This window comes from Rattus norvegicus, chromosome 10, assembly GCF_036323735.1.
Source record: "Rattus norvegicus strain BN/NHsdMcwi chromosome 10, GRCr8, whole genome shotgun sequence".
In the NCBI taxonomy this organism is placed as follows: Eukaryota; Metazoa; Chordata; class Mammalia; order Rodentia; family Muridae; genus Rattus; species Rattus norvegicus.
In genome coordinates, this window is record NC_086028.1 from 45,117,415 (window position 1) to 45,137,445 (window position 20,031).

Below are 20,031 nucleotides of genomic sequence, written 5' to 3' on the forward strand. Positions count from 1 at the left end.
TGGCAGAGACTATGCACATCATGGATAGGAAGAGCCAACAGCACCTCACAATTTACAACCAACTGCCACCACAGCAGATTCTAATGCCTTAGTGCAGATCTCACTCTCCCACTCTAACCCCTCCCACTCTAACCCCTCCCACTCCAACCCTCCCACTCCCAGCCAATTATTTCTATCCACAATGAAATGTATCATTAAAACCTCTGCAGAGGGAAAAAAGTGAGAAAACACACATTAACATTCAAGGGATTAAAACAAAAAGGTAACTTTAATGCAATAATAACAATAATCTGAGGATAAATAAATCCACAACAGACTCTAAAGTAGATTTTTTTTTCTTTCTTTGCAGAGAATGGTTTTCTGAAAGCAATATAACTGAAGATGTTAAAACTGAATTTCTGAATGTCCAGGAGGAACCGGCGTGGACCAGCATGGTACTTCCTGCTGCCCTCCCTCTTCACACTTGCCAGGGCAAGGCTGTTACCTCAGGATGGGAGTTAGTTTCAAGAGTAGCTGGAGGGCTTGTTTCCTGAGTCATCTTCTTGTGAGCCCATGCTCTGTGAAGGAGAAATCAAGTGGCATGTTTGTGATCAACTCTATCAGAGGACTCTTTTGAAAGCAGCATGCAGCTACCCAGCCTGTCATGTTGGGAAAGCCACCACAGAATAACATCAGACAACCTGGGCCTTCCCTAAGCATGCTCAGAGGCAGTTCCTGAACATACCTTCATTTCTGTGAATGTATGGGTACTGGTTTTCAAGAACAATGAGCAATTTCACATTTAATAAATGAAACCAAGTTCTTGTGACTGATGCAATGTCCTTCCTCTTCCACCCATTTCAAATGAGGAGAACCCTGTTTACCTTTTGAACAAACTGGGGGTTCACTGTGATCTCCTGGTCCATGGCCTTCAGTCGCTCATCCAGCTCTATGCATTTTAGCATCTGTGCAAAGCCATATAATTATGGTTAGCAATACACTTTGTCACTCACATCTGGAACTGACTACTAGTGGGGGGGCTAGAAACGTAGTCACTGATCTGAAACCCCTCGGCTAAGAGGTTATGAAGTCAAAATATTTGGATTCAAGAGTAAATACATGGTTGGGGATTTAGCTCAGTGGTAGAGCGCTTGCCTAGCAAGCACAAGGCCCTGGGTTCGGTCCCCAGCTCCGGAAAAAAAAAAAAAAAAGAAAAGAAAAAATACAAAAAACAAACAAACAAAAAAAACAAACAAACAAAAAAAGAGATTAAAAAAAAAAAAAAGAAGGGTTGGGGATTTAGCTCAGTGGTAAAGCGCTTGCTTAGCAAGCACAAGGCCCTGGGTTCGGTCCCCACCTCCAAAAAAAAAAAGAAAAAAAAAAAAAAAGAGTAAATACATGAGCCAGGAGGTAGCGGCACACACCTTTAATCCCAGCACCCAGGAGGCCGACACATGTGGATCTCTGAGTCTACAGAATGAGTTCTAGGACAGCCAGATCTACACAGCAAAACCCTGCCTCACCTACCCCCCAAACCAAAAAAACAAAAACAAAAACAAAAAAACCACACAGAACGGATTTTCGTGCACCGCATAACCCACAGAGCTGAAACAAACCTGCAGTCGGTCCCATTAGCACCCTCCTCACCGAAACAGACAGACACACAGGCACAAACATGGCGTCTGTGGAGGTCAGGGGAAGAGGTGCAGGTGTCAGGCTCCCTCCTTCCACCACGGAGTTCCCAGGAGCTGAACTCAGGTCTCAGGCTTGGTAGCACTTGCTTTACCAACTGAGCCATTTTGCCAGTCTCCAAACTAAGGTATCACTTTAGGTGACACTTTTGATATCCACAAATTATAAAAAAGAGTAATAATAAAGTTCTACTTTCTACATTGTATTTTTCTTTTTAAATATTTATTATGTATACATCATACAGCTTTCTGCCTGCATGTATGCCTGCAGGCCAAAAGAGGGCATCGGATCCCATTACAGATGGTTGTGAGCCACCATGTGGTTGCTGGGAATTGAACTCAGGACCTCTGGAAGAGCAGACAGTGCTCTTAACCACTGAGCCATCTCTTCAGTCCTCTACATTGTATTTTTCAAACTACAAGAAAGAAATGTAGCATGCATTCTATATTACCATGGGTTATTTAGGATTCCTGGTATTTTTTTTAAAAACATGTATGAAAACTTAAGTTTAATAAATGAATCGTGTGTGTGTGTGTGTGTGTGTGTGTGTGTGTGTGTAATGCCTGGAGAAGTCAGAAAAGGGTATCGGATCCCCCAGAACTGGGCTTATGGGTGTTGGAAGTAAATCCAGGTCCTCTGGATGAGCAGCCAGTGTTTTTAAACCGCTGCGCCATCTCTCCAGCCTTATCCTGGGAATTTTGCTGTTGGTTCTGGTGTTTTCAGACAGTCTTGCTACTTGGTCTGGGACTCAATTATAGGCCTCCCAAGCACCAGGCTCAAAGCAACAGGCACCCACCACTAGCTTTTAGTTTCTTATTTAACATGACCACACTCACTCCTTCCTTCACTGTCTAGATGAACCAACTCATTTCCAGAACCCAGAGCAGCTCTCGGGAGCGGCGGCCGCACACAACTGGAGCTATTTGCTCCCACAGCACAGCCCCTAGAGGCCCAGGACACTGCTGCTGCTGCTGACACGGGAGGTACCTTCTGCTCTTCCGCCTGGACACTCACAGAAACAAGCCCACACACTGGCAGCACAGGCAAAATACTAGATCCTTTGAATGGCTTTAGAGTTAAAGTAGGTTTTGGTGATCTACTTGGGGAATCTCACCTCCCATTTAGTGTAGCCACACAACCAATCTAGCAGACCCTTTTGTGTTCAGGCTGGGATACTGGTAAACAGGCTATCCTGGAGCACAGGAGCATTCCAACCAGCAGCTCAACTGCTTGTCAAAAATGCCAAACCAATGGGGAGGGGAACAGCCTTAAAGAAGGGGAAGGGGAGGGATTAGGGGGATGTTTGCCCGGAAACCAGGAAAGGGAATAACATTCAAAATGTAAATAAGAAATATTCAAGTTAATAAAAAAAAAATAAAAATGCCAAACCAAGCAGCAAGCTCACCTCTTGATCAATGTTATGAAGCATGGCTGGGTTGTTATACTTTTCAGGATTATCATGGAAACTGACCATACCATCCTTCTGGTTAATACTTGCAAAAATTTCTCCATCTTCTATCTAAAAAGAAAGAAGGAAGATAGGAAACCATGAGAATCCCGACACGAACATACAGTGGATGGATATAGCCTAAGTCTTGCTGTGTTGTGCAGACACATCGCAAACTTGTGACCCCTCTGCCCCCGACAATTGAGATCTGGAATCACAGGACTGGCTACTTTAAAAGCAAAACAAAACATGTGTGGATGTTTTGTCTTTGGAGGGTAACCCAAAGTTACCCAAAGTTGCAGAGGCTGTGAGCCACCCTGTGGGTGAAAGGACTCAAATCTAGGTCTTTTGGAAGAGCGAGTCCTTTTAACCTCTGAGGCACCTCTGCAGCTCAATGACATTTCTATTTTTTTTTTTTCTGGAGCTGAGGACCGAACCCAGGGCCTTGCGCTTCCTAGGCAAGTGCTCTACCGCTGAGCTAAATCCCCAGCCCTGACACTTGTATTTTAAGTGTTATCTACTTACTCAGTGCCTCCTAAACGCTCCATGCTAGCACTCACACACCAAGTCCTCCTACTTCATGCTCCTGATTGCTAGGACTGTAGTAAAAGCCCAGGTGCCCAGATTTGCAGTTTGGCCCACCTGTGAGCAATGAAACTGAGCTACTTAAAATGGCTGTTCCTTGTCTTGGAAGGGACAATAGACAGTGTTATGAGATAACAGCTCCAATTCAAGGCATACTAATTAGAATGCAGAGTTCTCTCACCACACATGTCATTGCAGACTCAAACTATGTATTCACCACAACAGCACTGCTTATAACAATCAGAATAGAAACCCATCCAAGTGGCCACACAGTTAGGATAGAAAGGCACACTGTAACATGAGTCTGTAAGTGGACCACCTACAAATATATCTACATGCATGGCTCTTAAAAAGCATGCATTGTACATCATTTATATGAAGTCAAAACAAACAATTAAACAAGCTGCTAGAGTCAGGACAACACCGAACCTCCTTGCTAGGTGGTGGGAGCAAGCACAAACGTGCACTTCACATTCTGTCTCTTTAACGAAGTCTGCATCTTTTGAAACTGTATGTGGTGGGGACTGAAGCAATGGATCAGAGGTTAAGAGACCTGGCTGCTCTTCCAGAGAACCAGGTTCAATACCCAGCAACCACATGGTGGCTCACAATGATATAACTCCCATCCAAAAGGATTCAAAGTCCTCCTCTTGCTACCAGGGGCACTGCATGCACATGGTGCACAGACATACATGCAGGCAAAACATCCACATACAAATCTAATAATGTAAAGAGAGACAATGTGTGCAATGGGATACCTATTAAGTGTACTTTCAGGCGTATTACCTAGTACAAGTGGTAGCTTAAGAACTTTGCCTCACCAAGCTGTCACCCCAGGGCTGGTGCTCTGCTAAGTCTTTCTTTTAAAGGTTTACTTTTATTTTGTGTGTGTGTGTGTGTGTGTGTGTGTGTGTGTGTGTGTGTGCACGCCTGTGTGCTCAGGTACCCTCAGGAACCAACTAGAGTCACAGGCAGTATGAAGTGCCAAACGTGGGTGTTGAGAACTGAACCCAGGTCTTCTGGAAGAGCAGTAAGTACTCTTAAGCACTGAGCAAGAGCTCTCGCCCTAAACCCCTGTGCTTTAAGCTGGCGTCAGTGTGTGGAAGTTTGTCCTGCACTCTGTCAGTGCTACTCCACATGGCCAGACTGATAATGCCTACAATCAAGTTTGGAACCTGACTCAGAATGCAAATCAACAACATCAAAGTACACTGGTTCAGGAACCACTTGGGGGTGGGATGGGAGGGAAGACTCTCTTGATGTTGAGGTCGTTTCAGCCTCCATACCTGAGTAGTACAAAGACGCCATCACAGATCAACATAGCAGCACTACTTCATGCGTTGGTTGTGTGAAATAGTCAGGCATATTTCACATGACGTAAATATACTAAGTAAGGAACACGAACTAGCTACAACCACAGTGTATACCACACAAGCACATTTAACTGTTTGAGTGTCCTCTAGGATTCATTGTGATTGAAAGCTTTATCTACAGGGTGGAGCTATTTTGAGAGAAGACTTTAGGAGGTGAGGCCGATGGGAAGATCCTGGGGTGTATGTCTAAAGAGAACTGTGGGACCCTGTCTTTCTCTTCTGGTTTGCTCCATGCATGCACCTGTCATAATGTGCCACCCTCACAAAAGGCTAGACCAATAAGACCAACCCATTTTGGTCCCAAAATGTGAGCTAAATCATCCTTTTCTCTTTATAAAGTTACAGCTCTCGGGGTTGGGGATTTAGCTCAGTGGTAGAGCGCTTGCCTAGGAAGCGCAAGGCCCTGGGTTCGGTCCCCAGCTCTGAAAAAAAGAACCAAAAAAAAAAAAAAAAAAAAAAAAAAAAGTTACAGCTCTCAGACATTTCTTTGTGGTAATGTAGCCATGACTGGATATCTAACTAAGGAAATAGACCAAAATGTCCACAGTAGTTGACCCTAAATGTTTGCTTTTTTAAAACCTCTGATCTTCTCCATAATGAACACCGACTGCTTTTATAAAAATAAAAAAATTTACCACTTACCATGTGTAGAACATACTTTTCTGCCTCCTGAGGTCCAGATAACTGCACGCGACTTGCCATATCTTGTAATGAAAGTGTTAAAAAGGTCTGGAAGCAGAAGTAAATTAATAACATGTAGAAATGAAGGAAAGGTATGAACGGAATGTGTTCAGCACTCTTTCCAGGGCTACAGAAAATAAAATTTTCTTTGTGAAAATGACTTGCTGCTGACAAGACTCTTACTGAGTACAAGTGCCGACAGCCAGTTCGAAACCCAAATTCAACCCTACACCGTAATGGTGGAGGGAGACAACTGGTCCCATGTATTGTTCTCTGCTTTACACGGATGTACACAAGCGTGCACACACACACACAATTCTTTAAGTGACTTTAAATGACTGGAACCAGTGATCTTAGCTGTTACTCTCTGGCAGAGTAGTGAGACAGACAGACAGCCCCCTCCTACACACATGAAGCATTTTCAGAAGAAAGAAAGAAACAGATCAAGTCCAGAAGTCAGAAGATCAGGGACTATTAAAAAAAAACAACCAAAGGGACATTCATCACAGAGAAAATGCTTATTCTAACATCATTAGGAAAACGTAAGTAAAACTATACAAGACTGAATTTCTACTGGGGTTAGTGAGAGTGCTTCCAGCTAAGTATCCGTGACATAGGCTTAGGTTGCTATGGAAAAGAGGTTCAGGGCATACTAAGGAAAAGAAGAGGAGAGAACAGCATGCTCCTAATTACAAAGGACTGTCTTCACAAACACACAGAAGAGACATGAGAGGATCTAACATGAGAGGATCTAACATCTAATGTCTAGCCAGGTATGGTTGAACGCACCTTTAATCCCAGCACTCAGATGAGACAGATGGATGGATCTCTGTGAGTTCAAGGCTAGCCTGGCTCGATAGCCAAGTTCTAAGCCATAAAGGGCTACACAGTGAGGCCTTGTCTCAAAAACAACCAACTACTGTCCAAACAGTGACAGAAAGTAGCCCCTCCACAATGGATGAGGCAGATAAGACTCCCAACTCAATGGTCCCTGTCCCCTGCCACCCTGAGACACCTATCACAAACATCAACACAGTCTCTCTGCTGAGGCTTCCATGAACAGCTTCTTTCTGCCTTGCTAGTAAGGAAGGGGCTTCATTGGACTGGAACTCCTTTCTCTTCTGCTACTATTACTCTCTTACTCTGGCACTAGGACCTGATGCCAAGTTAGCTGTCACCACCAGAGACTGTACTGCCTACCTCACTCTATGGTGGTCCTCCCCTACACCCCTGAACAGTGCTCAAGGACTCAGTATGCTATGACCTACCAGGAGCTGCTGGCACATGGCGGACCCTGACACAGTGAATAAGCTGCTTGCCCCAGCTCTGGCCACACCACTTCAGGACCCTGTTCATTTGGTCAGATTCTTTCTTAACATTTTTATTATATATATATATATATATATATATATATATATATATATATATATATATATATATATATATGTATGTATGTGTATGTGTGTATATATATGTATATGTACATGTATATGTATGTGTATATATGTGTATATGTGTATATATGTGTATATATGTGTATATATATATACACACATTTAATAATTTTATTTTTACATTTGTGTGCTTATTTTGTTCTAGATTATCCTATCTAAACTATAAAGCACATTTTACTTTGCTGCTAGCTCAAAAGTACAAGCTGGCGACTATTTGAAAATATTAAACTATGGCTGATGGGTCTCACAGCAATGCCTGCATATATTAGATTGACTTCTTTCTTTGCTTTATTTGAGACAAGATCTCACTCTGTAGCCCTGGCTACCCTGGAACTCTATGTATACTAGGCTGGCCTTGAACTCAGAGACCTACTTATCTCTCTGCATTCCAAGTGCTGGATCACAGGCATATGCTACTGTATCCAATCACGTGAGAGGTCTAAAGTTGAGCTGCCTAGCTGACAGGTTACATCTGTCATACAACTTTTCTGAGTTGCTTTTCTTTGTTTCAGCCTTCATTTTCCTTACAAATTGACTTCTTACTAATTCTTTGCTGGTTTCTTTTTCAATCAGGAAGCTGTTCCCTCATTCTTTCTAAACTATTGGGAGGGACTTCTCCTGCTGATCAGTGAGAGTTCCCTGTCCCCTCTCCTTCTCCAGACCCCACGTTCCCACTGACCTGTCCATCTCCGCCCACTCAATCCCTACTCTGCTTCAGCATCCATTACCAACCACTTCCTGCCGTCGGTCGGGCATCCCGCTACAGCCTCACTTCACTCCTACATTTCCTACCACCAGCTACCGATGACGTGGGCACAAGTCTGGGAACCGGATCCCCATCCTCTCACCAGCTGTCACTGCCAGGCCAAATGTCAAATGCTACATAAGCTTTTCTTAGCAAACCCCTATTACTTGCAGCAGACACTTTTTAAACAAGGAATCTGATTTATATGTTTTGTTTCACAGTTCAAACACTTAATATTTCTTTTTCTTTTTTTCTCTCTTGTAACACTGCTTGGACTAGCCTTAAGAAGTCCTTCTCCAGCATTCCCTGTGGCTAGGACAACATGCGCATGCCACTAGACCCAGCAGGCGCTTGTTCTCATCAGACACCCTGAACAGAAAAATGAGGAGCAGGACAGGGGGACATACACCCACAACTCTAGCACCCTGAACACTAAGGCAGGACATGGGGGCACACACCTGTAACTCTAGCACCCCGGACACTAAGGCAGGAGGATCAGTTTAAGGCCCACTTGGGCAACATAGGAAGGTCCTGTGTAAATAAATAAAAATTCCTTCCCTCCTACAACTTAAGCACATGTGCCTTGTCTAGCTCTGGCCTACATGGTAATGTCAGTCTTCTCATGTCTAGGCAGAGATCAGCACAGTCCGAGAGGTCAAGGCCAGCGATCACTAGCCGCCGCCCATCACTCCCATTTGGAACTGGTCACCCCTTCAGGGCTGCCTCTCTGCCTCCCAGTGAAGCGGTATCGCCTACCTTTCTTCCTCTTCACCTGCTCCTCTTCTCAAATACCCTGCTCTAGCCCTGAAAAGACCAAAAGGTATCAATCAAACTCTTTCTAAGAACCCAGCTGCAACAGATTCTCTCTCAGCATAGAAAGTCTGCCACACTTTACCCTATACCTGCTTCCTCTGTGCTCAAGAGGAAAAGAAAGGGACACCAGGTCTAAGAAGAGTCAGAGCAGCCAGGGGCAGCACCTTTGTCAGCCTCTGAATGTTCTTCTTATAAAGAGACGACAGGCACTGCTTCACCAGGCCCATGTTGTTATCTCGAGTGAAGGTCTCACTGTGCTTGTTCACCAGGTTCCGGAGCTCGGACGGGTTGTTGGTTGAATAAACTTGTGCTAACTCGTGGTAAGCGTTGCTGAGAGGCTAAATGTTTAAGATAAGGGAAAAAAATTACAGCAGCAGATTTTCAGAAAATGCATTGCGTATTATCATAAAGCCCCACTACCCAATACAAAGGCCGAGGGCAGGAATTCACTGTGGCATGTTTATTAGCAGTAACTCAGTGAAGACACACATCTCTTCTCTATCACTGGTTCTGGTTTTTGTACTGGTTAAACGAAAAAAACGAGGACAAAATCTTCATTATTGCCAACTGCCCCTCGCCACATATCCCCTGCCAGGTGCAATGAGACAATCTGCTATTTCCTTCAGGATCTGGACAGAGAGCTGAACGCCTGTGACAGAGTTGGAGCACTGCCATCAGGCAGAAACCGATTCAAACGCACCCACACTGGTCTTGTTCCTAGCACCCACACTACTGTAGCTTACAAATTCTTAGTAGTGCCTGCACTGTGAAGCCAATCACTCTACAAAGGCATTCCTCCTACAGCAGGTCTGCTATCTGCTCAGGGGCCACTAAAAGAACCCAGGAGCTTTCTATGGTGCTCTGAGTATGGCTGCCCTAAACGGACCAGACCCTACCCATCACTTTCCCACAGGGCACTTTCAGTAGCCTTCCCCCTCACAAGGAGACAAGGCAGTCAAGAGTCTTGAAAGCCACAGGGAGCTCCCAGGCAAAGTGTAGGCGGCCATCTCTCAACAAAGAACATGATGCGAGGCTTGCATACTGAAAATGTCGATGGCCTTTTTGTTTCTCTTCTTGAGACAGGGCCTCTCTGTGGAGCACCAGCTATCCCGGAACTCAAGCTCATAGAGAGCTGCCTGCCTCTGCCTCCTCAATGCTACAGTTAAAGATGTGCACCACTGCCACTGGGTCTTAAAATTTTGAGTTTTATGATAGTGACATTATTAAGACTCTTTGCAGCTGCTCAACTTAAAAAGTCTTGACCGTAAGGTATTTACCTATCTTTGCAGTTCTGGAGGCTGAACCTAGGGTCTTGAGCATGCTAGGCCTGCTTTTTTCTGTGTAGCCCTGGCTGTCCTGGTTTGCTCTGTAGACCAAGCTGGCCTTGAACTCATTCGCCTGCCTCTGCCTCCCCAGTGCTGTTGCTGCTGCCACCACCTGCTGCATCCGCTTGTTTTTTGACACGGAACGTCTCACCAGGACCTGGATTCACCTAAGGTCAGTGAGCCCCAGGATCCCCATGTTTTCACCTCACTCAACTTTTCACATGGATTCTAGGACTCAAACTCAAGCAAGCACTTTATCAACTACATCACCCCAGTCCTCTCTGTATGCACTTAAAAGACAAAAAAACAAAAAAAAAAAAAAAGCAAAAACAAACAAACAAACAAACAAAAATCCCACTTTCTTTTTTAATGTCCCAGAGTTTGGCTGCTGGGGGAACTGGAACAAGAACTTCAGTGAGACTGCCCAACATTTGAATAAGCTCAAGTTCAATCAAATCAGGACGGTTTTCAGTATTTTAGCTAAAATGTAATAAACACAACCTATAACCAGTCCCTGCAAGAGCTTAACACCTTAGTGGGAAACGGGCTTCTGAGAACAGCTACCACCAGCATGGGAGCTACTCAGATTCTGACAAGCACACCCCGGGCGCTGCTGATAATCCACACATCTGCTAACCAGAAGTTGCTGGGAAAGCTAGGTCACCATAAAGTAAAATTACAAGACTGTACTGTCACAATGCCTTTACATACAAATTAATACAGAATGTAGGAAAATCAGCTTTGTTTTAAAAACTTACCTTAATAAATCTGCCCACAATTTGAGAGGTGTATTTAGGCAGCTGTTGTACTTTCCCAAGTAATATCAAAGACACTAAAATATACTTTTTATATGACTCCAACATGATATGGCTGACGGCCATGGCTGGGGTAGTTATGGCCTGAGGAGAGAAGACGGAGCAGTGTGAAGACTTGGTGCAGTGGGTGTAGCAAGATGGTCAGCTGACCACACGCATCAAACACTGAGACCTAAATGTCCACCACTATTAAGATGTTATCACATCGGTCTATTTACAGTGTGTGGGCACCTGTGCATACACTAGTGAGTATTTGGAGTCAAGGAACACATCTGTGGGACTGCTGTCTCTTTTCATTATGTGGGTTTCTAGGATTAAAAAACAAAAACAAAAATCACACAAAAACCAGGGAGGGTGTGAACAGTCCTCAACTACTACAAACTATGCAGCCAAGTCTCCTACAATCAGGGAAACCGTAGAGGTCAGCCTATTCCAGGTGCAATAAAGAAGCCGTACCCTGAGAAAACCAGTGATCATGGTGTCTCCCCTGCCAGGTAAGCGTATAACACGTTTGTTTGTTTTTGAGTAGACACTTGCTGTACAGGCCATGGCTGTCCTGGAACTTAAGAAGTCCCTGCTGAGCTCCTGAGTGTGTTAGCATTCCTGGCTTGTGGCAGCTTTATTGAACTATAACTCAGAGTACAAAACTTTCACCTTTAAAGCATATAACTCGGTGGTTTCCACCACATTTGCTGGGCTACAATGCTACCATTGCCTGATCCGGAACATTTCAGTCCCAAAAGAAACCTCCACTTATAAGCAGTCAGTTTTTACTTTTTTTTTCAGAACCTCAGGCAACCATACTCTACTTTGTCTCCAGTCTTGTCCGTTCTGGACACTTGTATAAAAGGCATCATAAATGTGTGATCTTTTGTGACTGACTCCTTTACCTTAACAAGTGTTCCAAGTCTGAGGTCAGTAAATGGCTGCACACAGCCTATCCACTCTTCAGTGGATGATTATTCTGGGTTACCCTACCTTTTGGTTCTACATGTTTTTATGTGGACAGTGTTTTTTATTTCTCTTGAATATATTTTTAGGAGTAAAATTGTTGGGCCACATGCTTAATGTTGTAACTGTTTTTGTGTTTGTTTTTGGGGGTTAGTATTCGACCCAGGACCCTGAACAAGTAAGGTAAACACTCTTTCACTAAACTGTACCCCCAGATCTTGAGTTTTATCTTAACCATCAAACACTTTTCCAAAGTGACTGTCATTTTGCACTCCTATGTCAACTATGAAGGCTTTGCCTATCTTTCAAACCATAGCTCTCCTAGTAACACTCGGTGACTGCTTGGATCACCCAAGTTCAGAACTGCACCACAACTTTAGAAAACAAATTACCTGCTCATAAAAATACAGTGCTCTTTCAAAGTTCTTCAGCCCCGTATAGATCATCCCTCCATAATAGTAGTAGCACAGAAAGTGTTTTGCATCATAGGCTCCATTCTCTTTACAGATATCCATCATATCCACATCAAGATATGGCAGGGCAGGTTTAAAGCACTTCGCTAGTAAACAGAGCTAGAAAGAAATTTGTAGTGAATCATTACACATTTCCCTATGGTAGGCTTTAGAAAAAATTCATATTCCAAAATTTAAGGTAATGTTTTGCTTCACAGATGATTAATAATATAAATATCAGCACATTATTCCATTTCTCTTAACCATCTAGAATAAAAGAGTATTTCCTGCTGGGTGTGGTCACTCATCTGTAACCCTGGACACTCAGGCAGCTGAAACAGGACTGCTGCAAATTTAAGACCAGCCTGGGCTACATACAGAGTAAGATTCTACTTAAAAAAGGATAAACACGAACACTAAGGTAGAGTGAACCGCAGGTGAACTGAAAACCAGAATCCTGCAAACAGTGCAGCATCCACCCAGCACTCCTGAGTTTCCGGATAAGTAAACAAAGTGTCCACCTTCAATTCACTGGATTAGTGAAACAAAAACAGACCAGGGTCAGGCAGGGCTTGGTGCCTTCGCTTTTAGCCCCACCATGGGAGGCTGACTGACACAGGTCATCTCTGAGTTCTAGGCCAGCTTCATTTTCAGAGCTGGTTCCAGAACAGTCAGGGCTATACAAAAAGACCCTACAAAACAAACAAACAGGGCTGGAGAGATGGCTCAGTGGTTTAAGAGCACTGACTGCTTTTTCAGAGGTCCTGAGTTCAAATCCCAGCAACCACAAGGTGGCTCACAACCATCTGTAATGGGATCCAATGTCCTCTTCTGGTGTCTGAAGACAGCTAGTGTACTCATATATAATAAACAAATAATATTTTAAAAAACCAAAACAACAACAACAACAACAAAAAAAAACAAAACCAAAAATACAAATCAGACCAAGATGGTGAGATCAAAAGTGATGATTTTTTTTAAAGATTTATTATGTATACAACATTGTGCCTGCATGTATGCCTGTAGGGCAGAAGAGGGCACCAGATCTCATAACAGATGGCTGTGAGCCACCATGTAGTTGCTGGAAATTGAACTCAGGACCTCTGGAAGAGCAGCCAGTGCTCTTAATCTCTGATCCATCTCTCTAACTCCGAAGAATTTTTTTTTAACTAACTCTTTTTCAAACTGAAACTTTCCAGTAAATATATTAAAAAAGTGTGCAAGTACGAAAAGCAAGCACACAAGGTAAGTGATGTGAACCATGGTAATAGTGGAGATGTCTGCACTCACCCAACAGCCTGAATGGCAGCGATCAAGATTTAAAGTGAATAAAAAAATAGGTATGACCAGGCTTTGTACTGTACACACGCCTTTAATCCCAGCACTTGGAAGCAAAGGCAGGCAGATCTCTGTGAGTTTGAGGCTAGACGGGTGTATCTACATGACTACATGAGTTCTAGGGTTCTAGACAGCCAGGGTTTTCGTAGAGAGGCCTTATTAAAACAAAACAAAACCACAAATAAACAACAATAATAATGAAGTAAAATAAAATTAAGTATATGCTATTGCTGTCATAAAAGTACTGTGGAAGAGGATGTAAGAAAAAAGATTAGGTGTCCAAAGTAGTCCACACCAGGAGACACTCCAGTCTAGTTCCAGGATGACCTACTCAAATTACAGAATATGGTGTAGCGTAATACAGATCAGGTTCACCTCCACGATATGCATTAAATAGGCAAAAGTAAGATACATGAAAATTCACATAGATTGGGATTTTGGGGGGCTTTTTTTTTTTAAAGAAAAGGGGTCTGTGTGTGTGTATCTGTGTGTGTGTATATCTGTGTGTGTGTGTGTATCTGTGTGTGTGTATCTGTGTGTGTGTATCTGTGTGTGTGTGTGTGCGTACGCGCGCGTGTGTATTCGCCTGTATGTGCAAAGTATCTGTAGAAGAAATGCACAAGAAAGTACTAACGTGTGTTTTCTCTGAAGAGAACTACCTCTTGCAATAATGAGGGAGATATCATCATATATCTCCAATTTGGGGAGTCTTTTGGATAAAATAAGTGAATAATGTTTTAAGACATAAAAAGTTGCCCATGTTTTCACACTTAAGTTCCATAATTTAACAGAAAATGACTTAAATTTCAAACATACATTGCTCCAACCATCACAATGATCCTGACACAGCTCAACCTTTACAGCACCACCCTCACCCACCATCTTCTGAGCAGGCCCAGAACAGCCTCACATCTCTGAGCATGCCGCTGCATACTCAAGCTTCATACCTGGCAGAGATCGGCGTGTACTGAGGTCAGCTGGTTTGTATTCATCTGCATCTTGTCTATGGCTTGCTTAAGGATGCCAATTCCTCGAAGGGGCTGTCAGAAATGACATCTCTTTCAGATAAGTTCTCAAAGTTGGCAGCACATTGGATCTTATGTTGTCACTTACAAATAAAAAACAACACTAATTGATAGGTTCCTTACATAGCAATAAGATTTCCACACTATGTCAGGAAATGTCTGCGTCTATTCAGTCACAAAACGCTTTGTTTCTTGGAATAGTTAAGATAATTTCAGTATCATACTTTAAATCAAAACTGTTTTCCCTCTGACAAGGACTATCACTAGTAAACCATTGCTTCCTTGAGGCTGGAGAGATGGCTCAGCTGGTGAGCGCTTGCCATGTAAGCACCAGGGTCGGAGTTCAGGCTCCAGACCCATGCACAGCAGATGTGGCAGTATGCACCCAGCATTCCAGGACTGAAGAGCCAGAGAGAGAGAGAGAGATCTCCGGCTGGCTGGCTAGTGGGGCTGGACAACCAAAGACCTTCAAGTTTGTCAGAGCCTCTGTCTCAAAAACAAGACAGAGAGTAAATTAAGACATCCAATGTCAGCCTGTGACCTCCACATACACTGAATGAGCACACATGTGCACACACATGTATACAAAACTAGAGTACTTTCCTAATTGTTAAGCAAAGATAATTTTTCTGTATCATTTACCACAAATTACTGCTGTGGATGACAGTGCTGCATGTTTTCACAGGGGAGTATTAGCCCTAAAGAGTAAATAGCCACTGACTCTATAAACACATGTCATAAGCCAACTGTCGTCTGCCTCCAATTACAAACAACAGCACTCAGCCTCAAGTAAAGCCTAACTCTGAAGATCAGAAGATAAAGCTATAAAATACCTACATAACTTTATAGCTTTGTCTGCTTTTGGGGGAATGGGTTCTTTGATATAGTTTTTCTGTGTAGGCTTAGCTGTCCTGGAACTCACTCTGTAGTCCAGGCTGGCCTCCAACTTATAGAGACCACCTGCCTCTGTCTCCCACGTGCTGGGATTAAAGGTGTGCACCACCACCACCTGGCTAATAGCTTTTTCAATAAAGAGGCTGGTAATAGCTCTCCTCTCAAAACTCAGAAGAGAGACAGTAGTATCTCCCATCCCCCATGACAGGGTATCATGTAGCCCAGTTTAATCTTGAATTAACATGTAGCCAAGGACGACCATGAACTCATAAACCTCCTGTCTCTATCTTCCAAGTGCTGGGATTACTCAGCTTTTTAAAAATATATTACATACATGTATGTATATGTATGTATGTATATACACACACACATATATTCATATATGTATAATCCATATGTGTGTATATGTATACATATATACATATACAAAGAAATGTATATGTATATATATGTTCTGCATGTATGTCTATGCACCACATGAGGGGGCCTGGTGCCCTTAGCCAGTGCTCTTAACCACTGAACCATCTCTTCAGCCCCACAACTTTTAATCAAATTATTTAGCTCCTAAAGAATAGGAAGGCTCTTTCTGCTTCTTCCTCTCACTTCCCAATCAAAAAGAAACAAACTATAATTTGTATCAGCATCACCAAAGGCAAAGTCTAAGAACGTTTGCAGGTGACAGAGAACTGAAGAGCAACATCAGTGTGTCCACCCACGCTCTGCCCTCTGCTTTCTGCAGAGACCATCAACCATCTACCTGGCCACACCTGGCCAGTCTGTGATTTCGTTGAGCATTATCTCAACATCCATTTCCAGGCTCTGCCCATCCTCCCTGTGGGCTACACGAGAACGTAGAAAGCACCCACTGAAGTATTTAGACGAGGAGGACACATCTACAGTTGACTTCCCAACAGTGAGGGAGGGAAGAAACAAGTGCTGTGAAACACTAACACTGGGAGAATCTAAGTCAAGAAAGAGCACATAAGACATCATCATAGGGAAGATCCTTTCAGCGTTCTATAAGGTGAAATCATCTTAATTAAAAAGCTGAAAGGGAAAAACAAGAAATAGCATCATGGTAACACAAAGGCACAGGTAGGTTTTTAGCTTTTTTCTTCCTCCAGTGCTGCGCATGGAACCACATACTTCATACATGCCAAGTAACTGCTCTACCACTGAGCCACACCTCCAGCCCAGACTTGCAGTTTCAAAACAACCAGGCACCTTCTGGGGGCCTCACATGTAGCAAAGGCTGCTCTCAAGGAAGCACACACATTTAAGTACTGAGATGCTGAGTACTGAACCTAGCCTTCTCTAGACTGGTTTGTCAGTCCAACACGCACTGCAGCAAACGTGAACGACTTGACTGTTTCTCACCTGTTTTCTCTCCACGAGTGCGTTTGTTAGCTGATGGCAAAGCCCAGCGACTAGATGCAAAGACAACAAAGACAATGACAAAATATTGAAAATATAAACACTGCAAAGAAAAGTTCATCCAGGAAAAGAGGAAGTATTATTAGCTTACACGTATCTGTTGCGTATCGAATGTGCTCGCCGTTACAAGTACTAATGAAAAGCTGCACCTGTGAGAACAGTGTCTCGAAGTCAGGAACACTGGGCATGGAAAACTTCACAAACCTACGACAGGGAGAAAAGAACCAATAACCTTATCTCATACAGTAAAGAATAAGCAGCTTATCAGTGGTAGAGCGCTTACCTAGGAAGCGCAAGGCCCTGGGTTCGGTCCCCAGCTCCGAAAAAAAGAACCAAAAAAAAAAAAAAAAAAAAAAAAAAAAGAATAAGCAGCTTAAGCCTCACATCCATCCTGCTCTGAGATTAACTGCCACAGGGCTGGAGAGATGGTTCAGTGGTTAAGAGCACTTGCTGCTCTTGAAAAAGACCTGGGTTCAAATCCCAGCCCCTACATGGTGGCTTATAACTGAAACTTCATTTTCAGGGAGATCTGATGCAATCTTTTGATCTCCATCAGAACCAAGTGTGCATGCATACATACATACAGCCAAAACACTCATACAGAATAATAAATAATTTAAAAAAAAAATCAAGTATCAGAGCCCACCAATTTTCCTGGCCTGTTTTTTCCCCCTTCATGTACAAAACAGAGCTATAAGTAGACGTTAAGGAAAATATGCTTGAAAGAGGACAACATTCAGAATAAAAAACTTATTTTTTGAGACAGAATCTCTTTACATAGCCCTGTGTGACCTAGAACTACTCACTTATGTAGACCAGGCTAGTCTAGGACTCACAAAGACCCTGTCTGCCTCTACTTCCCAAGCTCTTGGATTAAAGGTGGGCATCCGCATGCCCAGCTTCTTCTTCTTTAAGCCCCAGTGTGGTCAGGACATTTATTCAGTTAAGAATCAGTTGCTTAGGCTGGGGAAGTGCTCACTAGATAAAGGCATTTGCAGCCAAGCTGGAGAAGCTGAGTTTGGTCCCCAAGAGTAATATGTTGGAAGGAAACAAACTCTAGTAAGCTGTCCTCTAACATACAGAGATACACATGGGACATGTGTGTGTCACCATTTACAAACAAACATTTTTCAAAAGAATCTGTTGCTTTTCCTGTTTGGGGTAGAATATACTCAAGGCAAAGAGAATGGGGTGTGGTGCGAGGCTACGGCAGCAGCTTAGACTCAATGCTGTAGAAAGAACCAGCTGACAGACCCAACAAGACGGGGCAGATGTAACAGGGAGCACTCAGAGGACCCATCCTGACTAAAGGGCAGGCAGACGGCACCATCAGCTGCCATGAGACATTTTCAGGTGGGCCTACAGAGACCCTCAGGAGAGAAAGCTGCCACCACTACAGCACTGCATTAAAGCAAGTGTGATCTCTTCAAACAGAAACTACTGAAATTAATTAATCAAGAAAAACGGTGGATTCTCCTCCATCTTTTAGTTTGCCTACTTTCATCTATATCGGCAGTTCTCAACCTGTGGGTGTTCACCCTTAGGCAAACCTCTGTCTCCAAAAATACCATGATCCATCCATAACAGTAGTAAATCAATTATGAAGTAGCAAGGAAAACAATGTTATGGTTGGGGGTCACTGCAACATGAGGTCCTGTATTAGAGGGTGGCGGCATCAGGAAGATTGAGGACTGCTGATCTACACAGCGCTACTTAACAATGTTTCACTTTGTAATTCACAACCGTCAACAAAGCGTTGTGATTTATACTTAAAAAAGCAGCTGCGCAGGGCTCCACCTTCTGTAAGTAAAAGAACATGGGTGGAAACGAGGCTTCAGACACACGTTAGGCTCCTTCCATACAATACTTACATATAACTAACATACAATTGTAAGACACTATGTAGTGTCGAATGTTTTCAAGGTTGCAGGCACTAGCACCAGGGAGGCTAAGGCAGGAAGATGGTGACCAGGACTGCCCTGTGTTGAACACTGAAATCCCTCTCAGAGGGGAAAAAAAGAAAAGCTTTTTGAGCTGGGGAGTTGGCTCCAAGGGAAAGGGTGCTTATGGCCAAGGTTGATGATTTCAGGTTGATCCCTGAAACCCACATGGTAGGAAAGAACCAATTTCCACACGTTGTCTCTGACCTCTACAAGTGGACACAAACACACACAAATAAATACATGTAAAACTTATGTTTTCACATACATCTCATGTGACATATATGTGTAAGTATATGTGTATATAAAATACAGACACTATCTGCTGTTTCATATCAATAAGAAAAAATACACTTTTGTCTCAGAATTCCTAGTTTGACTAGGGCCAGATGTTTATTATTTTAAATGCACGAAAACATCCCCATTTATATGTTCTACATACACTACAGCAAAACAAATTCTGTGAGACATTGTTACAAGGAACTCCAGCTACCGTAGATTTGAAAATCTGTGCCAGGCTATAAGAAGACACATCACTAACTATAGTCCACCACGCCCTACTTTATTACTCTACACATTTGCTTTCAAAGTTAGAAAACATGGTCAAGGCTCTGCATCACATGAACACAATACTGAGACAAATGTAATCATAATGCCTAGCTATTTTCTAAAAGAAATTTCGAAGTAGCAAGATGGCTCAGAGATTAAGAACATCACTGTTCTTGCAAAGGGCCTTAGTTCAGTTCCCAGCACCCATGTCAGGTGGCTGACAGCTGCCTTTAACTTCAGCTCCTCTTCTGTCCTCTAAGGGAACCCGCACAACACAAACACATAAATTAAATATATATATATATATATATATATATATATATATATATGTATTTTTTTTTTTTTTAAAACCAGTCTGGTTCAGGACAGCCAGGGCTACAAAGAAAATCACTGTCTTTTACATTTCTTTCTTTTTTTTTTTCTTTTTGGAGCTGAGGACCTTGCACTTGCTAGGCAAGTGCTCTACCACTGAGCTAAATCCCCAACCCTGAAAATCGCTGTCTTAAAAAATAACAACAAAAAAATTAAGAAAATTCAAA

At 43.0% G+C, this 20,031-nt stretch overlaps 1 protein-coding gene and 1 pseudogene across 7 annotated transcripts in view; both read right to left on the bottom strand.

The window, feature by feature from the left end:
• Positions 1–249: 249 nt before the first annotated feature.
• Cops3 (COP9 signalosome subunit 3) overlaps positions 250–20,031 on the bottom strand; it is a 34,205-nt gene continuing 14,423 nt past the window's right edge. For 4 of the 7 annotated variants that reach the window (XM_039085398.2, XM_039085399.2, XM_063268611.1 and 1 more), the window contains 10 exon segments: positions 17,095–17,207; positions 16,947–16,996; positions 14,598–14,690; positions 12,253–12,432; positions 10,853–10,993; positions 8,934–9,107; positions 5,719–5,805; positions 3,077–3,190; positions 864–944; positions 250–557 (listed from right to left, as the gene is read on the bottom strand). In XM_039085398.2, coding sequence (XP_038941326.2) covers positions 504–557; positions 864–944; positions 3,077–3,190; positions 5,719–5,805; positions 8,934–9,107; positions 10,853–10,993; positions 12,253–12,432; positions 14,598–14,690; positions 16,947–16,996; positions 17,095–17,207 — 1,087 coding nt within the window. In that variant the 3' untranslated portion in view covers positions 250–503. 7 annotated transcript variants of the gene reach the window in all.
• LOC120095427 (U1 spliceosomal RNA) lies at positions 11,258–11,411 on the bottom strand (annotated as a pseudogene).